The sequence below is a fragment of the Rhinopithecus bieti genome, unplaced genomic scaffold, assembly GCF_001698545.2.
Source record: "Rhinopithecus bieti isolate Rb0 unplaced genomic scaffold, ASM169854v2 scaffold_25304, whole genome shotgun sequence".
Classification (NCBI taxonomy): domain Eukaryota; kingdom Metazoa; phylum Chordata; class Mammalia; order Primates; family Cercopithecidae; genus Rhinopithecus; species Rhinopithecus bieti.
In genome coordinates this window covers 173,974-193,881 of record NW_016811568.1, presented here as the reverse complement: position 1 = coordinate 193,881, position 19,908 = coordinate 173,974, and the positions used below count along the sequence as shown (strand labels likewise).

The following is a 19,908-nucleotide window of genomic DNA, read 5'->3' as shown; positions in this document are numbered from 1 at the left end:
TAGAAGCCTGCTTACATCAGATAGGGCGTGGAGTAGAGGAAAAATACATGGGTTTTGGAGTTGCACATGTTTGGATTTAGGTCACTATTCCATCACTTACAAGCTATGTGATCTAGGCCTCAGTTTCTTCACCTGTAGCATACCATAGAATTGAAGAAAAGACTACACGAAAAAACATACAATATGAGATGAATGTAGGTTAAGGCATGGAACGGTGTCTGGCACCCAGGGCCATACACATTCTGTGAGAACAAGGACTTTTTTTTTTTTCTTTTTTTTTGAGACGGAGTCTTGCTGTCGCCCAGGCTGGAGTGCAGTGGCCGGATCTCAGCTCACTGCAAGCTCCGCCTCCCGGGTTTACGCCATTCTCCTGCCTCAGCCTCCCGAGTAGCTGGGACTACAGGCGCCCGCCACATCGCCCAGCTAGTTTTTTGTATTTTTTTTTTTTTAGTAGAGACGGGGTTTCACTGTGTTAGGCAGGATGATCTTGATCTCCTGACCTCATGATCCGCCCGTCTCGGCCTCCCAAAGTGCTGGGATTACAGGCTTGAGCCACCGCGCCCGGCCGAGAACAAGGACTTTGTTTATTTGCCAACACTGAACCTGGAGCCCAGTACAAAACAGGCCTACATAAAGTTCTGAACTGCATAGTGGGTGCTGCCTACACAGTGATTTCAAAACCTGGTGAATGATCAAAAAGTAGAGGTGACTACAGAAACAGTCAATAACTATTAAAGAACAGGATGAGTCACATTCACTTAGAGAACATCAATGCATCTCAATGTATCTATGTGGGATAAAGATGAAATGGTCTTGTATTCATTATCAAATAAAGTCATGTGTCACTTGACAACAGAATTCATTCTGAGAAATGTGTGATTAGGCAACTGCATCATTGTGCAAACATCGCAGAGTATACTTACACACACCTAGATGGTATGGCAATAGCTCCATTATAATCTTTTTTTTTTTTTTGAGATGGAGTTTCACTCGTCACTCAGGCTGCAGTGCAGTGATGCAATCTCAGCTCACTGCAACCTCCTCCTCCCAGGTTCAAGCAATTCTCTTGCCTCAGCCTCTCCTGCCTCAGCCTCCCGAGTAGCTGGGATTACAGGCACTCACCACTACACCCGGGTAATTTTTGTATTTTTAGTAGAGATGGGGTTTCATCATGTTGGCCAGGCTGGTCTCGAACTCCTGACCTCAGGTGATCCACTTGCCTCGGCCTCCCAAAGCGCTCGGATTACAGGCATGAGCCACTGTGCCTGGCTGCTCCATTATAATCTTATGGGACTACCATCAAATATGTGGTCCACCATTAATCAAAATATTGTTAAGTGGTGCTTGACCATATGTGCACGTAGGAAGAATTAAACACAATAGAAAACAATTATCACAAGCTGAGGTCCAGCTCTGTCCAAGAAAAAAACAGAAAGTCCACCCAACTAACTCAGAAAAACTACTAAGACTGATTTTTAAAAATTCCAATCAAGGGACCAGGTGCAGTGGCTCATGCCTGTAATCCTACCACTTTGGGAGGCCAAGGTGGGAGGATCACTTAAGTCCAGGAGTTCAAGACCAGCTTGAGTAACACAGCAAGACCCCGTGTCTACAAAAAATACAAAAAAAGTAGCCAGGCTTGGTGGCGTGTGCCTGCAGTCTCAGCTACTTGCGAGGCTAAGGCAGGAAGATCATTGGAGCCTAGGAGTTTAAGGCTGTGATATGCCATGATCACATCAATGCACTCCAGCCTGGGGGACAGAGCTAGACTCTGCATCAAAAAAAAAAAGGTCAAATAAAAGTATTGTGAGAAATTAGACTATTTATAACAAAAGGGCATTTCCTAAAATATCTGCAGATTTTGGTGAAAAGTGGTCTTAAGAGAACTACAGTGAAAGGAAGCAACTTCCAAAACACCTCTATTTATAGTGATGGAAAGCCCCAAATAATTTTTACATGAGGATGCACTGAAATTTTGGGGCAGCAAGGACTACCCACTCTGAAACTACATGAAAGAGAACTCAGACAAGAAGAGAGTTTCAGTAAAACGGCATAAAACAAGAAACCATTTTCAAGTCCCCCAAAGTAGAGGACTGAAAATAAGGAGCTGCTGTACATCTTTTCTCTTCTCTTCTCTTTTCTTTGTGAGACCGAGTCTTACTCTGTTGCCTAGGCTGGAGTGCAGTAGTGTGATCTTGGCTCTCTACAACCTCCACCTCCGGGGTTCAAGCATGCCTCAGCCTTCCGAGCAGCTAAGATTACAGGCATGTGCCACCATGCCTGGCTAATTTTTGTATTTTTGGTAGAAACGGGGTTTCACCATATTGGCCAGGCTGATCTCGAACTCCTGACCTCAAGTGATCCGCCTGCCTCAGCCTCCCAAAGTGTTGGGATTACAGGCATGAGCCAATGTGCCCGGCCTGCTGTACATATCTTAAGGAGCAATTTTAAAAGTAAGGAAAGCAGGCAAACCAGATAAAGGATCACTCCAAAAAAAACCCAGAACAGCAGAAGTGTAAGAAAACCCCAGTCACTAAGGGCCTGAGCAAGTAAAGGGGACATGTGAGGTATTGGAAGGGATCGCTTAGAAAGTTGGTCTTTACCCACTGACTGTTTCGTGGTCTTGAGCAGAGAAAAACTGAGTGAGGAGCCAGAAGGCCAGGACCAGAAGGGTCTGTATGTGTGCAGTGTTGGGGACAGGGGCGGTGAGAGCTCTAAATTGGCAAAAGTACAGCAAAGAGGCAGAATAAAGGGAATAAAGAGTCCCAATTTGACTGTGCCTGGAAGCTGTGAGGAAACAGGCTCCTTCCACACATTGGTGGGAGTGTAAATTGGTTCATCCACTATGGACAGCAGTTTGGCAGGCTCTAACAAAACTACAAATGCACACAGAGCCAGTAACAAATATTAGGTCCTGCCCCTTCCTCTTATCTTTTTTTTTTAGACAGAGTTTCGCTCCTGTTGCCCAGGCTGGTGTGCAATGGTGTGGTCTCGGATCACTTTGCCTCCCAGATTCAAGCAATTCTGCTGCCTCAGCCTCCCAAGTAGCTGGGATTACAGGCATCTACCTCCATGATCATCTAATTTTTTGTATTTTTAGTAGAGATGGGGTTTCACCATGTTGGCCAGGCTGGTCTTGCTCAGGTGATCCTCCCACCTCAGCCTCCCAAAGTGCTGGGATTACAGGCATCAGCCACCACACCTGGCCATCTTTTTTTTTTTGAGACAGTGTCTCACTCTGTCGTCCAAGTTGGAACGCAGTGGTGAGATCTTGGCTCACTGCAACTTCTATCTCCCGGGTTCAAGCGATTCTCCTACCTCAGCCTCCCGAGTAGCTGGCATCACAGGCTCGTGCCACCACGCCCGGCTACTTTTTGTATTTTTTAGTACAGACGGGGTTTCATCATGTTAGCCAGTATGGTCTCGATCTCCTGACCTTGTGATTCGCCCAGCTCGGGCTCCCAAAGTGCTGGGATTACAGGCATGAGCCACAGTGCCCGACCCCTCTCCTGTTTTACCTAACTGGATTCTTGTGACAACTAAATGTTGGAGACAGCACCACCCTTGCTTTGATCCAACAATCCCACTTCTGGTAACTGATTCTGCATCTACACTTGCACATGTGTGAAAGGATGAATTTACAAAGCTATTCATTGCAGCATTGTTTTTAATAGCAAAAGACTGAAAATACCTTCAGATGTCCATCAAAAAAGGACTGGAAGAATAAATTACAGGTCATCATAAAATGGGAAACCATGCAGCAGTGAAAAAGCCTGGGATGATCTATAAGATACATTGGTAAGTGGAAAGGAAAAGGCAAGACACAGAGGAACAGGGCTTATAGCGTGCTAAACTTTTTCAGGCAAAAAGGAAAGCAAAGCAAAACTAAAATCGGTATTTGTTATTAGCTTGTTTTGTAATAACAAATACATTTTGAAGCAGGTAAAAGAAACTAAAAATTTAATTACTTGTGATGGAGTGGTGGGACTAGGCAGATAGTGGGTAGGGCTGGGAGCAAGACTTTTCACAGCATCTTTTTATGTATTTGATTTTGATTCATATGAACGTACTATCTTTTCGAAAAATAAAAATATTTTCCAAGTTGTAATTCCCAATCACCATAGTAATTTGTAGCACTGGAAATGTTTTTAAAATGAAAGGGCTATGGCTGGCAGTGTGTTACCCAGCTCAACTTAAAGACTCCTCTTTGGAAGACACACACCCATGAACAAATTCCCAAGTGACTTGTTTACAACTATTCAGAACAACAGTAAGTGCTCATGTTAAGAAAAAATTGCAAATGATGAAAATGTTCAACAGGTACACAGGTATGCAAGGGTTTGCCTATTCAGATGGATCACATTAGATTATATGGTGATTACACCTCAACTACTTCAACATATAGCAACCCATATGTGAAAACACTGTGATATGGATGCACAGAAGCAATGCTGGGACAGGAATCTAGAAGGATATGGACAATCTGATATTCACGAAGTTCTTATTGAATAAAACTGCTTGAGAATTTCCTTTTTTAAATTATAAATTTGAGGAGAGAAATGATCGAGTTGAGAAAGAAGCAAAAATATATATTTTTTAAAATGCCAAGATATGAACTGAATATGAGAGCTATATAAAAGCCTGTTCAATGAGAAGCAAGCAGCATTCAAGAACATTAGGCCAAAGGCCTGGGTGTGAATGCGGGGCATGTTTGTCAAGGGCGAGGCCAAATAGAGGAGGGAGGAGAAACCCAGGGGACTCTAGTGTCGTGATCTAAGCAACCTCCAAAAACATATCCCAGGAAATGTAACTGGATGAGACCAGGAGATAAAAATGGGTGGAAAATAAATAAGCTGTGGACAACAGCAGCTCTTTCAACCCAAACGTTAGCAATCCTCTATATACTCCAGTGTCAAAACACACCTTATGTCTTTAAAAAGGTACAAAAGGGATGAAAAGCAGATCTGTGCTTCAGCTCACCGAGCAGTTTTTCCAAAGCATCCCTCCCTGGAGGAATGTGAAGTCAGTTTCCACTCTTCTCCCACCTCTACCTCCCGGGGTGTGCTGACCACAACCACCCCCAACACTCACTCCTAGCTCAGTCAGTTGGCCACTCCAACTTTCCCAGTGTTGTGAACACCCAGACTGAGCTTGAGGTGCTTTCCTTCCCTCATTAGACACACTTTTACAGAGTGCCTATTCAGTGCCAGGTACTGCAAGGTACTCTGCCAAAGATGAAACTGGGTGTCTGCAGGGAGAAGCAGGCAGAGGCCCAAATCAGTGCCATGGAAAGGTTCAGGTACTGGAATTTCCTCTGCAGGCTTGGGTGACAAGTAGGTTGATAGCAGGACTGCATGAACTCAGGTATCAGACACAGTCAGCTCTCCAGAGCCCCAACAAGTAGGGACAGTGACTGTCAGCCCAGTCACATCAAGGCACATTGTTACGGAATTCAGAACATAAAGACAGGATCCTAAAAGCTTCCAGAGAAGAAAACAGGTCACACACAAAGGATCAAGAATGGAAATGGCATCAGATTTCTCTACTAGAAGCAAGATAATCAGACAATGCCTTCAAAATTCTGACATAAAACTCTGTCCAACCTAAAATTCTAAACTCAGCCAAACTACCAAATTGGAATGAGGTTAGTATAAAGACGTTTTTAGATAGGCAAGGCCTCAAAGAGTTACCTCCAATGTACTCTTTCTCAGGAAGCCACTGGAGGATGTGTTCCACTAAAATAAGTGAGTAAAAAAACAAGAAACGGGAAAGAAGAGCTTCAACTTTGCTCCCAAAGGTGATGGTTAGGGGTTGTCCCAAGGTAAGTGAGGGGAGAGCAGACCTAAACAATAGCCATCAGATGGGGCAGGAAAGAAGGGAACTGACCACTACATTGAAAGTTTCCATCACAAGATTTAGGGCTGAATTAGTTACAGGAACACAGAAACTAAGCACGTGAATAAACGGGACTATGTATTATAAGCCCTTGGAAAACATAAACAACAACAAATGTAGAAGATCTACCCAAGATAAATGAACATATATGTCCACAGAAACTGGTACACAAAAGTTTGTAGCAGCTTCATTCATAATGTAGCCAGAGTGGAAACGGCCCAAATGTCCATCAACTGAGTAGATAAAAGAGAATGCGGCGTGTCCATGCAATAGAACACTACACTGCAACATGATGAACCTAAGCAATATTATGCTACCTCTCTGATTCCATTTATGAGATGTCCAGAATAGGCAAACTCATCAAGACAGAAAGTAGATTAGCTCATTGAAAAAATTATTCCACTTCCTCCAAAGAGAACTACTTGCCTCCATTTGCCCATCTCCCACTCACCCCTGCTTCCTTTCTGCCTTGGATTCCCTCATCTGACTGTTCTGGCAAAGGTCGGCCTCCTAATACCAAGTCCCACAACTCCTTGCATGGCCTTGTCATCCTTTCTGTTCTTTGTGGCACTGTCTCCATCATCTACGGACTACTCTTTGAAAAGCTACCACTTTCCTAACCCCGAATCTCCCAGTTCTCTCCTCTTGACTCAGCAGGGCCTCTCTTCAATCTCCATCCCAGTTTTACCTTCTCCAAAGTATCTACGAACGTCTCATTTCCTACTGGATGACCCCCAGGCACCCCAATTCCAGCACAATTAAGACAAAATTTCTTCATTTCTCCAAACCAGCTCTTCCTGCTGACTTCTGAACTCTCCCAATGCTCCAGGCTCAAAGTCTTAATGGGATCTTAGAATTCTCCCTCTGCTCTGCCTTCAGGGCCAAGCTTTCAATGAGGACATGTCCTGTCACATCCCCAACACTCACTCCCAGCTCACCCAGTTGGCTATTCCAACTTTCCCAATGGTGTGAACACTCAGACCGAACTTGAGGTGCTTTCCTTTCCTCATCAGACACACCTTTACAGAGCACCTATTCAGTGCCAGGTACTGCAGGGTACTCTGTCAAACTGGGTGTCTGCAGGGAGAAGCAAGCACAGACCCAAGTCAGTGCCATGGAAAGGCACTTGAATGAGGGCCACTTCCCATCCAAATTTGTCACCCTTCATCACCTCACACCTGGATGCCTACAGTTTCCTAATTGGCCTCCCTGCCTCCAGTCTTCCTTGCCTATCACCACAGTTCAATATTCTTTTCATTTTTTTGAGGCAAGGTCTTGCTCTGTCACCTAGGCTGGAGTGCCGTGGTGCAATCTGGGCTCATTGCGATTCTCCCACCTCAGCTTCCCACGTAGCTGGGATTACAGGTGCCCGCCACCACGCCCAGCTAATTTTTGTATTATTTAGTAGAGATGGGGTTTCACCATGTTGGCCAGTCTGGTCTCAAACTCCTGACCTCAGGTGATCCACCCTCCTCAGCCTCCCAAAATGCTGTGATTACAGACGTGAGCCACCGCACCCAGCCCACAGTTCAATTTTCTTAAAACCCATGATTCGTGTGTCACCCCCTACTTGAAAATCTTCAACAATTCCTCCCTATATTCCATAAAACACCTTGCATCTACAGTACAATTTAGCTCCACCTCACCTCTAAGACCTCATCTTCTACTGTTTACTCACACACACTATATTCCAAGAAATCTCTAGTAGTCTTTTATTTCTAAAGGCAGCTTGTTCTAACTCCTCCCACATACTTGTCAGGCTGCTCCTGCCACCCATCTATTCGGACCCAGCAAAAAGGTCACCTCCATGACTGTGCCTTTCCTGATCCCAGTGGAAGAGGATCCCACCTTGCTGCCCTTCCAGAAGACCTGTTGTGTAACAGTGCATGAGGCCCTTTCTCAAACTAGAGATATATAACACAAAATGAAACCTGGGGGCCTGGGACAATAGAACATTCTGCAGTAGACAAGACACCACAGATCAACTAGCACACATGCTTTATTGGGTGCCTATAGTATGTTTTTTTCTAAAATTGAGCCAACATACAAACATCTGGGTTTTTTTTTTTTTTTTGGAGACAGAGTCTTGCTCTTGTTGCCCAGGCTGGAATGCAATGGCGCGATCTCAGCTCACTGCAACCTCCGCCTCCTGGGTTCAAGCAATTCTCCTGCCTCAGCCTCCCAAGTAGCTGGGATTACAGGCATGAACCACCACACGCGGCTAATTTTGTATTTTTAGCAGAGATGGGGTTTCTCCATGTTGGTCAGGCTGGTCTTAAACTCCCAACCTCGGGCGATCCACCCACCTCGGCCTCTCAAAGTGCTGGGATTACAGGCATGAGCCACCGTGTCCAGAATTTTTTTTAAAGATGGAGTCTCATTCTGTTGCCTAGGCTGGAGTGCAGTGGCATGATCTCAGCTTACTGCAACCTCTGCCTCCCGAGTTCAAGTGATTCTCCTGTCTCTGCCTCCCAGGTAGCTGGGACTACAGGTGTGCACCACTACACCTGGCTAATTTTTGTATTTCTGGTAGAGATGAAGTTTCACCATATTGGCCAGGTTGGTCTTGAACTCCTGACCTCATGATCCACACACCTCAGCCTCCCAAAGTTCTGGGATTACAGGTGTGAACCACTGTGCCCAGCCAAAAATCTGGGTATTTCTTTTCTTTTTTTTTTTTTTGAGACAGAGTCTCGCTCTGTCGCCCAGGCTGGAGTGCAGTGACTGGATCTCAGCTCACTGCAAGCTCCGCCTCCCGGGTTTATGCTATTCTCCTGCCTCAGCCTCCCGAGTAGCTGGGACTACAGGCGCCCGCCACCTCACCCGGCTAGTTTTTTGTATTTTTTAGTAGAGATGGGGTTTCACCGTGTTAGCCAGGATGGTCTCGATCTCCTGACCTCGTGATCCGCCCGTCTCGGCCTCCCAAAGTGCTGGGATAAATCTGGGTATTTCAAATAAAAATCCAGACTTGGGCATCTCTTGAAAAAGAGACACTGATACGTCTCTTCCAAGAAGCCTCCCTGGACTTCCAAATCTAAGTAGGCTAGCCCAGTCACACTCTATAATATGGTCCAATTTTATTTTTTTCACAGTGCCCTGACAAAACTGTTCATTTATTTTACTCAACTTGTATTTCCTCCACCAAGAATGTAAGCTTCCTAAGAGAGAAGACACATCGTCTGTCTCGCTCAAGTTATCCTTTGTCCATCACAGGAATACTTAGAAGCCACTCAAGAGATGTGTTGAATGAGTGAATGAATGTGGCCTCCCTGAGCCCATATCCTTGAAGGGTACCAATGGACTGGAACACAGCAGACATTGTGGAATGGATCCTTGCCTGCCTGCACCTCCTGGAAGCTCTCTAGGTTGCATCTACCCCTTATCCCCACCATACACATACAAAGGAAGTAAATGTACTCACCCTGCCTCTCCCCTTCCTCACCTGACTACAGCTCCTAGAAGCATCCAGGCTGGCTATCCTTGATCTAATCCAACTCCAAACCATGTCCAGGACAATTAGTATCCTGCCCAGCCCAAGATCACTGGATCACTCAGGAAATTCACAAATATTTAATGAGCACTATGTGCCAGGCACTGTTCTAGGTGCAAAGAATTCAGTGGGAATGAAACGAAGGTCCCTGCCTCATGGAGCTAACATTCAATAAGGGGAACACAGGGGTGAGAATCAAGGGATAATTTTATCTTCAGACCACTGACCTTCAGCCTGCCCAGCTCTTTTTGTCCTCCAAGGCCCAGGTCAAGAGCTACCTCTTTGATGTGGTCTTCCTGGTAAGTCAGACTTTACCAAGCTATCCTCACTGCTGACTTTCACTTGTTGCCCTGTGCAATTTTAAGCTGTTCTATACTGGTACTAGAGTTTCTCATCTTAAGCTCCATGAAGCCATAAAATTCTATGGTATCTTTCATGATTCCTTACAGCTCAGAAACCACAGCCAGCACTTGAATACTTATTGATCAACTGAAGACATGGAACCACTTTTCCCAAACCTGGCCGCTAGGTCTCCTGTGACAAAACAGCCACACCTCTTCCTTGTGCGGTATATAACTATATTTTGAGGCAAAACCTTATGCACTGTTATAAACCAGGTCTTCTGGAAGGACAAAGAAGTGGAATCTTCTTCCACTGGGATCAAACCTAAGGGACCTGTGAAACCACTGAACCACTGTGGTAGTTTCCAGAGGGTGGTAGTTTCCATTTTATTCAGAAATCTATGGGGATAAAGACAGTATTAACCAATAGGTAATTTAAACTCATTACAAATTAAGACAGGGTTGGGTACAGAGGCTCATGCCGGTAATCCCAGTACTTTGGGAGGCCAAGACAGGAGGACTGCATGTGCCTGGAAGTTCAAGACTAGCCTGGGCAACACAGTGAGACCGGCTCTACAATATATATATATATATATTAGCTGGGCATGGTGGCACATGACTTAGTCCTAACTAGTCGGGAAGCTGAGCTGGAAGGATTGCTTAAGCTTAAGAGTTCAAGGCTTCAGTGAGCCTTGTGCCACTGCACTCCAGCCTGGGCAACAGCCAGACACTGTCTCTAAAAAAAATCAGGTGACTCAGCCAGGCGCAGTGGCTCATGCCTATAGTCCCAGCACTTTGGGAGGCCAAGGCAGGCAGATCACCTGAGGTTGGGAGTTCAAGACCAGCCTGATCAACATGGAGAAACCCTGTCTCTACTAAAAATACAAAATTAGCCAAGTATAGTGGCGCATGCCTGTAATCCCAGCTACTAGGGAGGCTGAGACAGGAGAATCGCTTGAACTCAGGAGGCGGAGGTTGAGGAGAGCTGAGATCGCACCATTGCACTCCAGCCTGGGTAGCAAGAGCGAAACTCCGTCACAAAAAAAAAAAAAAAAAAAAAACCAAATCAGGTGGCTCACACCTGTAATCCTAGTACTTTGGGAGGCCGAGGCAGGAGGATCGTTTGAGCCCAAGAATAGACCTCATCTCTACAAAATTCAAAAAATTTGCTGGGCGTGGTGGTGTGCGTCTCTGGTCCCAGCTACTTGGGAGGCTGAGGTGGGAGGATTGCTTGAGCCCAGAAGGTCAAGGCTGCAGTGAGCTGTGATTGTGCCACTGCATTCCAGCCTGGGGGACAGAATGAGACCCTGTCTCAAAAAATAACGAAATAAAAAGTAAAATTTAAAAGTTAGATAAATAAACAAAATAAGACAAGTAGGAATTGACCATGGAATAGGAATGCAAAATGCACATGAATTTCTTTCTGTGCCCTTGCAGGTAGGCAGCTATAGACATACAGTACTTTCTACTGGCTGTGTAATCTTCAGTAAATTAATGAAGCACCCTGGGACTCACTTTCAGGATCTGTGAGAGGGAGATGACTAGTATAACAGTTCTCTCTACCTGACAGGGTTGTTATGAGGATTGAGAACATTAACATGTGTAAGTGTTTAACACCATCTGGCACGTAAGTTCTCAAAACATGTTAGCTGCCCTTGCTATATTCTCAACCCCCACCTACCCCACCCCCCATCTGTTAACCCATTTCTGTATTTAGGAGCACTTAGTAAAGAGTCTGTGGTTAGAACTGGGGCTTCAATTAAGGGTCTTACAACACTGCCCACAAGACCAAAATGGAAAGCAAGGACAAACCAAGGGGAGAAATATTACAAAAGCAAAATGGGAAAATGGCAAACAGATCCTTTTCAATTTGCTGCATTTATCTCTTCCCCCAAAAGAGAATCTTCTGCTGCTTCTGTTTCTTCATCTGCACAATGGGGATGTAGCCATCATACATGCCTGCAAGGCCGTAGTGAGATCCTGGACATGAAAGCATGCTGAAAACTGAAAAGTACAATGCACCTGTGTTTCTGCCTAAGCTCTCTAAGGTGAGTGGCCTTAGATAAGTCAACATCTCCTGGCCTCAGCTTCTTTAATTACTGCATTAAAATAGGGGTAATAAGAATATCTCACAGGATTGTTGTGAGGAAGAAGTGAAATAATACAAAGTATTTTGGGCCCTAGAACATAAGAGTGCAATTATCGAGTTAGTAAGATTATTAGCCTAGTCAACTGGACTCTTTCCTGAAAGGAGGGGTAGAGAAAAACCAATACTGGCCCAGGAACTGCAAGAACTAGGCTCTAACCAGCTGGGTGACCTTGAGCAAGCCGCTGACCCTCTCTAAATCGTGGTTCCCGTGGTCGAAAAATTAGTATTTTAAGAGAGGATCCCTGGGCTCCTACCAGCTCTTCCACTCCGCTGTTAAGGCGCCGGAACAAAGGCCACCCGCTCCCCAGCCCGTACCCGAGGGGCCACAACTCAAAATTCCTTCTGCTCAATTCCCTTTGCAGCGTGACAGCAGGAGCGCCCGGGTCTCCATCCCGGAGAGATGTGTCCACATGCCGCCGCCACTGCTCTCTTCATCAGCAACTTGCTTCTGCAGTCGCTGCCCAAAGTTTCGCGGAGCACCCGGCGACCTGGCCGTCGATCAATACCGAGAAGCCCAGGGATTCGGGGCGCGGAGACTGGGGGCTGGGTCCCGGGAATCCCAAAGCCGCCCCCGCGGCCGGGCAGGGAGTGACAGGTGCGACGCACGGTCGCGGGCGGCGGGAGAGCGGACCACGCAAAGCGCGTGTGGGCGCGCGAGGGAGGCGGCAGCCACGCTCTCTCCTTAGGCCGCTCCCTGAGACGCCCCCGCGACGTCCCTGGCCCCGTGCTCTGGAACCCGCGACCCTCGCGCCGCTTTCGGCCCCGCGGCGCCCCAGATCCCACGGCCTCCCGGAGCGGCGCGGCTGGGCAGGGCTCAAGCTTGCAGCGCCGGAAGGGTTGGGGACCGCCGGGGGGACCGTGCGCTCGGGGTTCTTCCCGCGCTAGCCGGGGCTGTCTGGGGGTGGGCGCACGCGCACCCGGGCGAGCCGCCGTAACCCCTTCCTCCCCGCGCGGCCCCCGCACTCCCACCCACCCACTACTCACCGTCGATGTCCCCCAGGGTCAACTCGTCGCCCAGCTCCGTGAGGGTCTCCATGGTCTCCAGACCGCCCAGCTCGCCGCTCTCGTCCATCGCCCGGCTCACCGCAGAAGCCCCCCTGCCGTCCCGCTCAGGGAGACGCGGGGGCGGTGCTGTCGCCACCGCCCATGACACCCGACAACCCCCGCCCGGTACCGCCTCACCGGCGGGTGCCACCCGCCGCCATGTTTGCGTTGCGCCCGGGCGCCGCACGAAAAGGGCGGGGCGGGATTCCCCCGCCCCATCCCGCGCCCCCTGCGGCCCCGCCTCCAGGCCCCGCGCCCCCCTGTTTGTTGTCAATGGGACCAGGCTCATCTCAGCCAATGGGCGCGCGAGGCGGCGCGTGGGGTGATGGCGCGTCATCGATCAGCAGCTCAAATTTGCATAGTGAGGTCCCTCCCCTCGCGGCCTCGGAGCGAATGCCCGGAGTAGCCGCCGGGTCATCATCTTAACCTTCTTCGCCTTGTTTAAAGGAGCCGCTGCCTTCTCCGTTGGATCTGCGCCACACGCAAGTCCGTTCACTGGCCTGGGAGTGAAGGGTTAACAAGCCACCCTCCACCTGCGACCGCTGGCCGCCTCCAGCCCTGGCTGGGAGCACATTACGTCATCTTCCCAGCTGCCTCCCCGCGCCCTGACTGCCTGAGAAAACCGGCGGAGTCAAACCTGGCCCCCCAGTGCTCGGGACCGGAGTCCGGGTCATCCAAGGCCCGCTTCTCCCAGCCCTCTTACAAAGGCGGGCACAGAGGCTGACAGGGTTGCGAGTTGTCCCAGGTCGGTCAGGATTTTACGTCTTCTGCTTTGCACCGCCGTGACCTCGCGTTTTCTCCAGTGGTCCTCAATCCCTGGCACCTCGGAACCACTGAGGACCTGAAAACCACGCCAGTGCCCAGGCCCGCCGCCGGCCTCCTGAGAGCGGGGGGGCCCGGGCACGAGTTTTTTGAAAAAGTTCCACCAGGATTCTGAAGCGCAGCCCACCCACGAATTTCCACTTCTTGAAGCAACTCACTGCCCCGTCTCGCAGCTGGTCGTGTTGTAAACTTCTAGGAATTTATCCTAAGGAATAAAAATTACAAGTGCTTAAAGAAATGCTGTAGGCCGGGCGCCGTGGCTCACGCCTGTAATCCCAGCACTTTGGGAGGCCGAGGCGGGCGGATCACGAGGTCAGGAAATCGAAACCATCCTGGCTAACATGGTGAAACCCCGTCTCTACTAAAAATACAAAAAATTAGCCGGGGTGGTGGCGGGCGCCTGTAGTCCCAGCTACTCGGGAGGCTGAGGCAGGAGAATGGCGTGAAACCGGGAGGCGGAGCTTGCAGTGAGCCGAGATCGTGCCACTGCACTCCAGCCCGGGCCACAGAGCGAGACTCCGTCTCAAAGAAAAAAAGAAGCACTGTAACTAGGAAGAGGTGAGAATAAGGAAATGAATATGTAAATTACATCCACACATGGAATACCACGGGATCATTAAAAATTACACACACAAATGTATATTTATTGGCAAGAAAAGGCTTTCACAATATATTGATAAAAGGGAAAAATAAGTTTCCTGCCAGTTTGTGAGAGGCAGCTGTTGCTTAGTAATCAATAATTAAGAACACACAGGCTGTGTGGAGGCAGACACGTGGATCCACTAATTCACTGTGTGTCCTTGGGCTGTTTAATTGTTCTAAGCCTCAGTTTTGTCATCTCTAAAATGGGGATAAAATAGTATCCCTCATAGCTGTGGTTAAGTGAGATTATTTGCACATTCAATTGACAATATTTATTGAACATCTCTGTGGCAGGGAAAAGAATGTGTCCTGCCCTCAGTAACCCCCTCCAGAGGTGGCACACAGCACCTGTTCCCATAGTTCACTGGTGAACCTGCCCAGAGGCCGTGATGCCTGGCCAAATGGACTGAGGGGGTACAAGTGAAGGTTCAGTAGAAATGGTGGAAGAATAGTGGCCGGACCCGAACCTCAGGAAACATTGATATTTTCCCTCTGGCCCTGGGTCCCACGTAACTGAACATCTCTTCCAGGTGGTACCTTGCTCTGGCTAGCAGGAGGACAACGGCTGGCTCTGAGATATAGAGCAGCTTTTGACAACTCCCTCCTCAGGACCTGAGCTCTTCATCTGAAGAGGGATGGACAGCCAGGCGCGGTGGCTCACACTTGTAATCCCAGCACGTTAGGAGGCCGAGGCAGATGGATCATGAGGTCAAGAGATCAAGACCATCCTGGTCAACATGGTGAAACACCATCTCTACGGAAAATACAAAACTTAGCTGGTCGCAGTGGCAAGCGCCTGTAGTCCTAGCTACTCAGGAGGCTGAGGCAGGATAATCACTTGAACCTGGGAGGTGGAGGTTGCAATGAGCCGAGATAGCACTACTGCACTCCAGGCTGGCAATAGAGTGAGACTCTGTCTAAAAAAAAAAAGAAGAAGAAAAGAAAAGGGATGGATGAGACTGGTAAACACTATGTTTCCATATCTACCATGGATTGGGCACCTGCTACAGGTCACAGAAGAGAATTTTATATATGGTTTTTCATTTACTTCCTCTGACACTTCCCCCTTTTATCCAGAGCACCTGTCCTTTTCTTCCTCTTCCCTCAATCTTTCGGGATTCAGTTCAGATATTACTTCCTCTAGGAAACCTTCCAATTGGATTAACCAAAAGTATGTACTCCACTGTTTGACACAGAGATGGGGTTAGAGAGGGAAATAACAAGTTTGGTTTTGGAAACATAAGCGATGAGAATTATCAGGTAGTAACATGGCAAGTATTCAGCTTTTAAGTCTTAGAGGGTATGGCTGCCCAAGAAGAAAATAGAAACAGCCCCACAAAAACTTCATGCAAATGGGGGCAGGTGAGGAAAGAAGAATCCAGAAGTGACAGCAGGCTCAGGCTTGACAGCAGGGAACAAACAACAAGAAGCCTGAGAGAATCACCTCAAGGAGTTGTCAACAGCATTTCTCTGAGAACAGTGACGGGGAGGGGAGGAAGATGTGGGACTAGAATAAGGAGAAGGGCTGTGGACCAGGGGGGTTTTCCCTCCCAGTGGACATCTGGCAATGTCTGGAAACGTTTTTGGTTGTCATAACTGGGGGACTGCTACAGGCATCTCGTAGGGAGAGGCCAGGGATGCTACTAAAATAGCCTACAGTGCATAGGACAGCCCTCCTCACACACACACCAAACAATTATCCAGCCCCAAACATTAATAGTGCCATCACTGGAAAACGCTGGCTTAAAAGATATCAGGGAGCTCACAGACTCCCCGATGGTTCCAAAGACTGGGCCTAGCAGCTCAGTAGACAGAAGCAATGTCCAAGATCACACTGAGAACACCACTGTTGCCACCACTGGGCATCCCTGGCACTGGTCACTGAACTTGGCACTAGAACCACCCCTTTGCTGCTGCCCCGGTACCTGTGACCACCAGCACGACTCCCACAGTGGTATATACAGTTGGTAGAGCTATAGTCACGTAACAATCCCAGCTGCAAGAGGCGGCTGGACAAACATGTGCCCTAGGGCCTTTACAGCTGAGGGGGTGGGCTCTGCCTGCAGTAAGACTCAGAAAATGGACTTCCTGGAGCAAGTGACTGTAACAATCTACAGTGGCAGCAAAGGGAAGGAGAGAGGCTGCGAGTGGAGTAGTTCTATTTGTTTCTTTGAAGGTGCCCATTTGAGGGTGGAAAGGACAGGATTAACCAAGATGGAGAGAGGATGAAGGTATTAGAGGGAAGAGCCCAGGAGGAAAGCGGTGCCAGAAGGGGCAGATGAGGAGATAGGTAAGACCAGGCCCCTCTCTTTGGCTCTGATACAGCAAGCAGTCAGTAAATCTATGGGATGAACAAGGAACCATCAGAGAAGGGCACACATCACTGAGAAGTCACTTAAATTCCAGGTTTCATCCTTTCAACCACCGGGCATTCTGAGATGGGGGGGCCCAAGGATCTGAGTGTGAAGAGCCTGGTTCTGATAACAACAGCTGGCAAGAGACAGCGCAGGCTGGTCCCAAGTTGCCCAGGTCTTGCCACCACACTGGGCTGCCTTCCCCGTTGCTCTCCAGTTGCCCAGCTCTGCTTCACATTATACAAATCCTGCTAATGACAGACACCCTAGAAGTTATTCAATAGAACGAACCTCCAGCCGAAGCTGGATCCACCCCTGACTGTTCTGAGGTATCCCTTGACCTCCCTGCCACCCCAAGAAAGCTCGGTCTGCTGCCAAGCAGGCCTGGTTCTTAGAAAGTTTTTTCCCCAGTTAAGGGGAAAGTGAAGCACCTTCTCTGCTAAGTCAGCAACCACGACCACTCTCCAGCATGAAGAGGACAGTGACTGGCCTGGTCCTCCCGGCAGGGAAGAGCTTGTGGGCTGGTCCTGACCCCTAGCTCCAGCTGCTGGCATCAGGACAGGTTAAACAGCTGAGCCAGTGAATCTGACCCTTTCCCACTGATGCAGGAAAACAGGGTCTGGAGGCACGGAACATAAGGCCAATTCACGCTTCAGCTATAACAGGAAATATCCTCCCCATAGGGCATATGCTGTAAATGAATTTGTAAATTTACTTCATCCTCTCCATTTACATAGGGTGTACCTCAGGTAACCAATGGAATCCTCTAGGGGATTTTTTGGAATCCTCCCAAAAATTCTGTAACAGGCCCCTTGAGCCCCTATGCTCAGGCCCTCTCCCACACTGTGGAGTATCCTTTCATTCTCAATAAAACCCTTCATTCCTTCCTTGCTTTGTGCATCTGTCCAATTCTTTGTTCAAGACACCAAGAACCTGGACACCCTCCACTGTTAACGCCATGGTCCAGCCCTTTAGTTCACAGACTCTGGTGTCCATGTGGCTGGGGTCACACAACCTGAGAGGGGTAGGGTGGAGACAGAGCTAGGTCTGTTGAGTCAGTCCCATCACACTGCCCTGCCTCCACTGCCCAGTGAGTGGACCCAGGTGGCTGGTACAGTTCTGATGGGGAAATTTCTCCAGCACTCCTTCCAGCCCCCACACCCAGCTCTCTTCCAGCTGCTTCTTGTCCCTTTACTTCTGAGTAACTGACGGGTGCAGGATGTTCTGGGCCCTTCCATGAGGCCTCCGTAAGGCTCAGCTTCCCTTTGTTGCCACAGCCCCACAGAGAGGCCAGCCTCAGAGAAACAGGTTAGGGCTGGGCAGGGGATTCAGATACCATCAAATTAATTTTGCCAATGAAGCTGCAGCACGGGGGGAGAAGGGTGGGCCAGGGCGAGGCAGCAATCGGAAGGGCTAAGACTCAGATCTAACTTGGGCTCTGTCAGTGGTAGAGGGCTGGGTGTCGAGGGGATCTGGGATGGTTTCCTCTGCTCCTTTAAGAGGCAGATCCTGACTTGGCAAGGTCAAAGAGGCAGAGCTAGAATTCTCACTAAAGCCCTTCCCTCCTCTGCTTGGGAGGGGCATGAGTGAAGGTCAGCTGCCCTACCCAGGGCCACATGCCCTCTGCATCTTCCCTGCCCTGTGGCCTCCCGAGACGTGAAGCTGTCTGACCCATGCAGCTTATGGCAGCCATTGCAGAGTATGGCCTCCTGCAGGGCTGCGGCCTGTCCCCCTGCAGCCCCCCACCCACAGGTTGACTATCTTCCAGTGCTGCTGAAGAGAACAAGCTGACTTCCCTGTACTTGCTCAATGACTGTCCCCAGACATCTGAGGACAGAGATCATGTTGCTCCAAGGTCTTCTTGAGCTAAATGTTTCTCAGATCCCAGGACACTTCCAGGTCCCTTCCCAACACCAATCCTTTGTCAAGGGCAGTGCTGGGGTAGGAACAGGAGGCCCAAGCCAAGCCCCTTGCTTCTCTGCCCCGCCAGGGCCTGGCCCCCACCACCGGTGGGGCAGAAACATCCTCCAAGCTGTTTCTACATCCCTGAGCCTTGGTTGGTCCAAAGGGTCCGCTGGCTTTTATTGTGTCTCTGCAGAGGGGCTGGGACCTGTGCTGGGCAGCTCTGTGACACAGTGGGGCCAGTAGCAGGGTGGCACCCTCACCTGTGGCTCAGAACCTACTTCTGCTGCTTCCCCCCCAAGAGTGGAAGCCAGCTGGCCAGAGGTTTTCAGCCACCAAAAGGGTCCAGGCAGGCATCCCCCTGCCTCCCCCAGCAGTCTGCACAGGGTCATATTTCCAGTATAAAGTCCTCTGAAGGCCCCTTCAGCAGGAGGCCCCTGAGAGAAAATCCAGCCATATGAGGCTCAGTCCCTTCAGCCAGGGCTCAGACCCAGCTCCAGGGGGCTGGGCAAATGTGGCCTCTCCTTCTGGAAGGGGCTGGCTGGTGCTCTCCACCACAACCACACCTCCACCTCTTCTTCCTCCCGACCTGCCTCCTTGTGGCCCCTTGAGCCCTGAGCTGCTCCAGGGCTATAACTCAGACTGGGATCTGGAGATCCTTGGGCCTTTTCGGATCTCTTTCCGCTTCTCCTCTTTCTTCCGGCGTTTCTCTTCTTCTCTCAGGGCCTTCTGGAAAGGGTCAGTGCTGGGAATGAACTGAAGGGAAGAGAAGAGAAGTCTGATTTAGTCTGTGACAGCAAAGAGCCTGCTCTGAGCTAGGCCACCGGCGGGCTGTGGGAATAGGAAGGTTCCCTGGACACAGGCCCTGCCCCAGACATGGAGACAGTGAAACGGGTTTGGGGAGAACTGCTGAGTGTGTGTTGGAAGATATGCAGGAGTTTGCCAAACCAACAGCACGAGGGAAGAGAAGAGTATTCTAGGTGCAGGGACAGATGCTGAGGTGGGAACCTACATGGGGCATCTGAGAAATGATACACAGATTCCTCCAGGGTGAGGGGATAGAGTGGCTGAGACCACCACAGACCCGGGAGCCCCACACCTGCTGCACCCTTCAGGAGGAGAGGAAGGAGGTCAGCCAGAGTCACAGATGACAGAGCAAGTAGAGGGGGTGGAGAATAAGGACTTCATTGGCAGCGGGGGATGGCGGGGGGGAGGGGCATTCTTCAACTGCAACCCAGGACCTTGGTTTTCCTCCCTCGTCTCTCTCCA

General features: G+C 49.2%; 2 protein-coding genes across 7 annotated transcripts in view; both read right to left on the bottom strand.

Moving 5' to 3' along the window:
* The window catches only part of SREBF2 (sterol regulatory element binding transcription factor 2), a 78,183-nt gene extending 65,048 nt beyond the window's left edge, over positions 1-13,135 (bottom strand). Inside the window, exon 1 of one of the 2 annotated variants that reach the window (XM_017894114.1) lies at positions 12,860-13,135. In XM_017894114.1, the coding sequence (XP_017749603.1) occupies positions 12,860-12,947 (88 nt within the window). In that variant the 5' untranslated portion in view covers positions 12,948-13,135. The remainder of the gene's footprint in view (positions 1-12,859) is intronic. The other variant, XM_017894115.1, reaches the window with a different exon arrangement.
* A 2,120-nt stretch (positions 13,136-15,255) lies between these two features.
* The window catches only part of CCDC134 (coiled-coil domain containing 134), a 30,862-nt gene continuing 26,209 nt past the window's right edge, over positions 15,256-19,908 (bottom strand). For 3 of the 5 annotated variants that reach the window (XM_017894127.1, XM_017894131.1, XM_017894130.1), the window contains one exon: positions 18,794-19,395. In XM_017894127.1, the coding sequence (XP_017749616.1) occupies positions 19,270-19,395 (126 nt within the window). In that variant the 3' untranslated portion in view covers positions 18,794-19,269. Of the gene's footprint in view, positions 15,301-18,793; positions 19,396-19,908 lie in introns of those variants that run through there. The other 2 variants (XM_017894129.1, XM_017894128.1) reach the window with 2 other exon arrangements.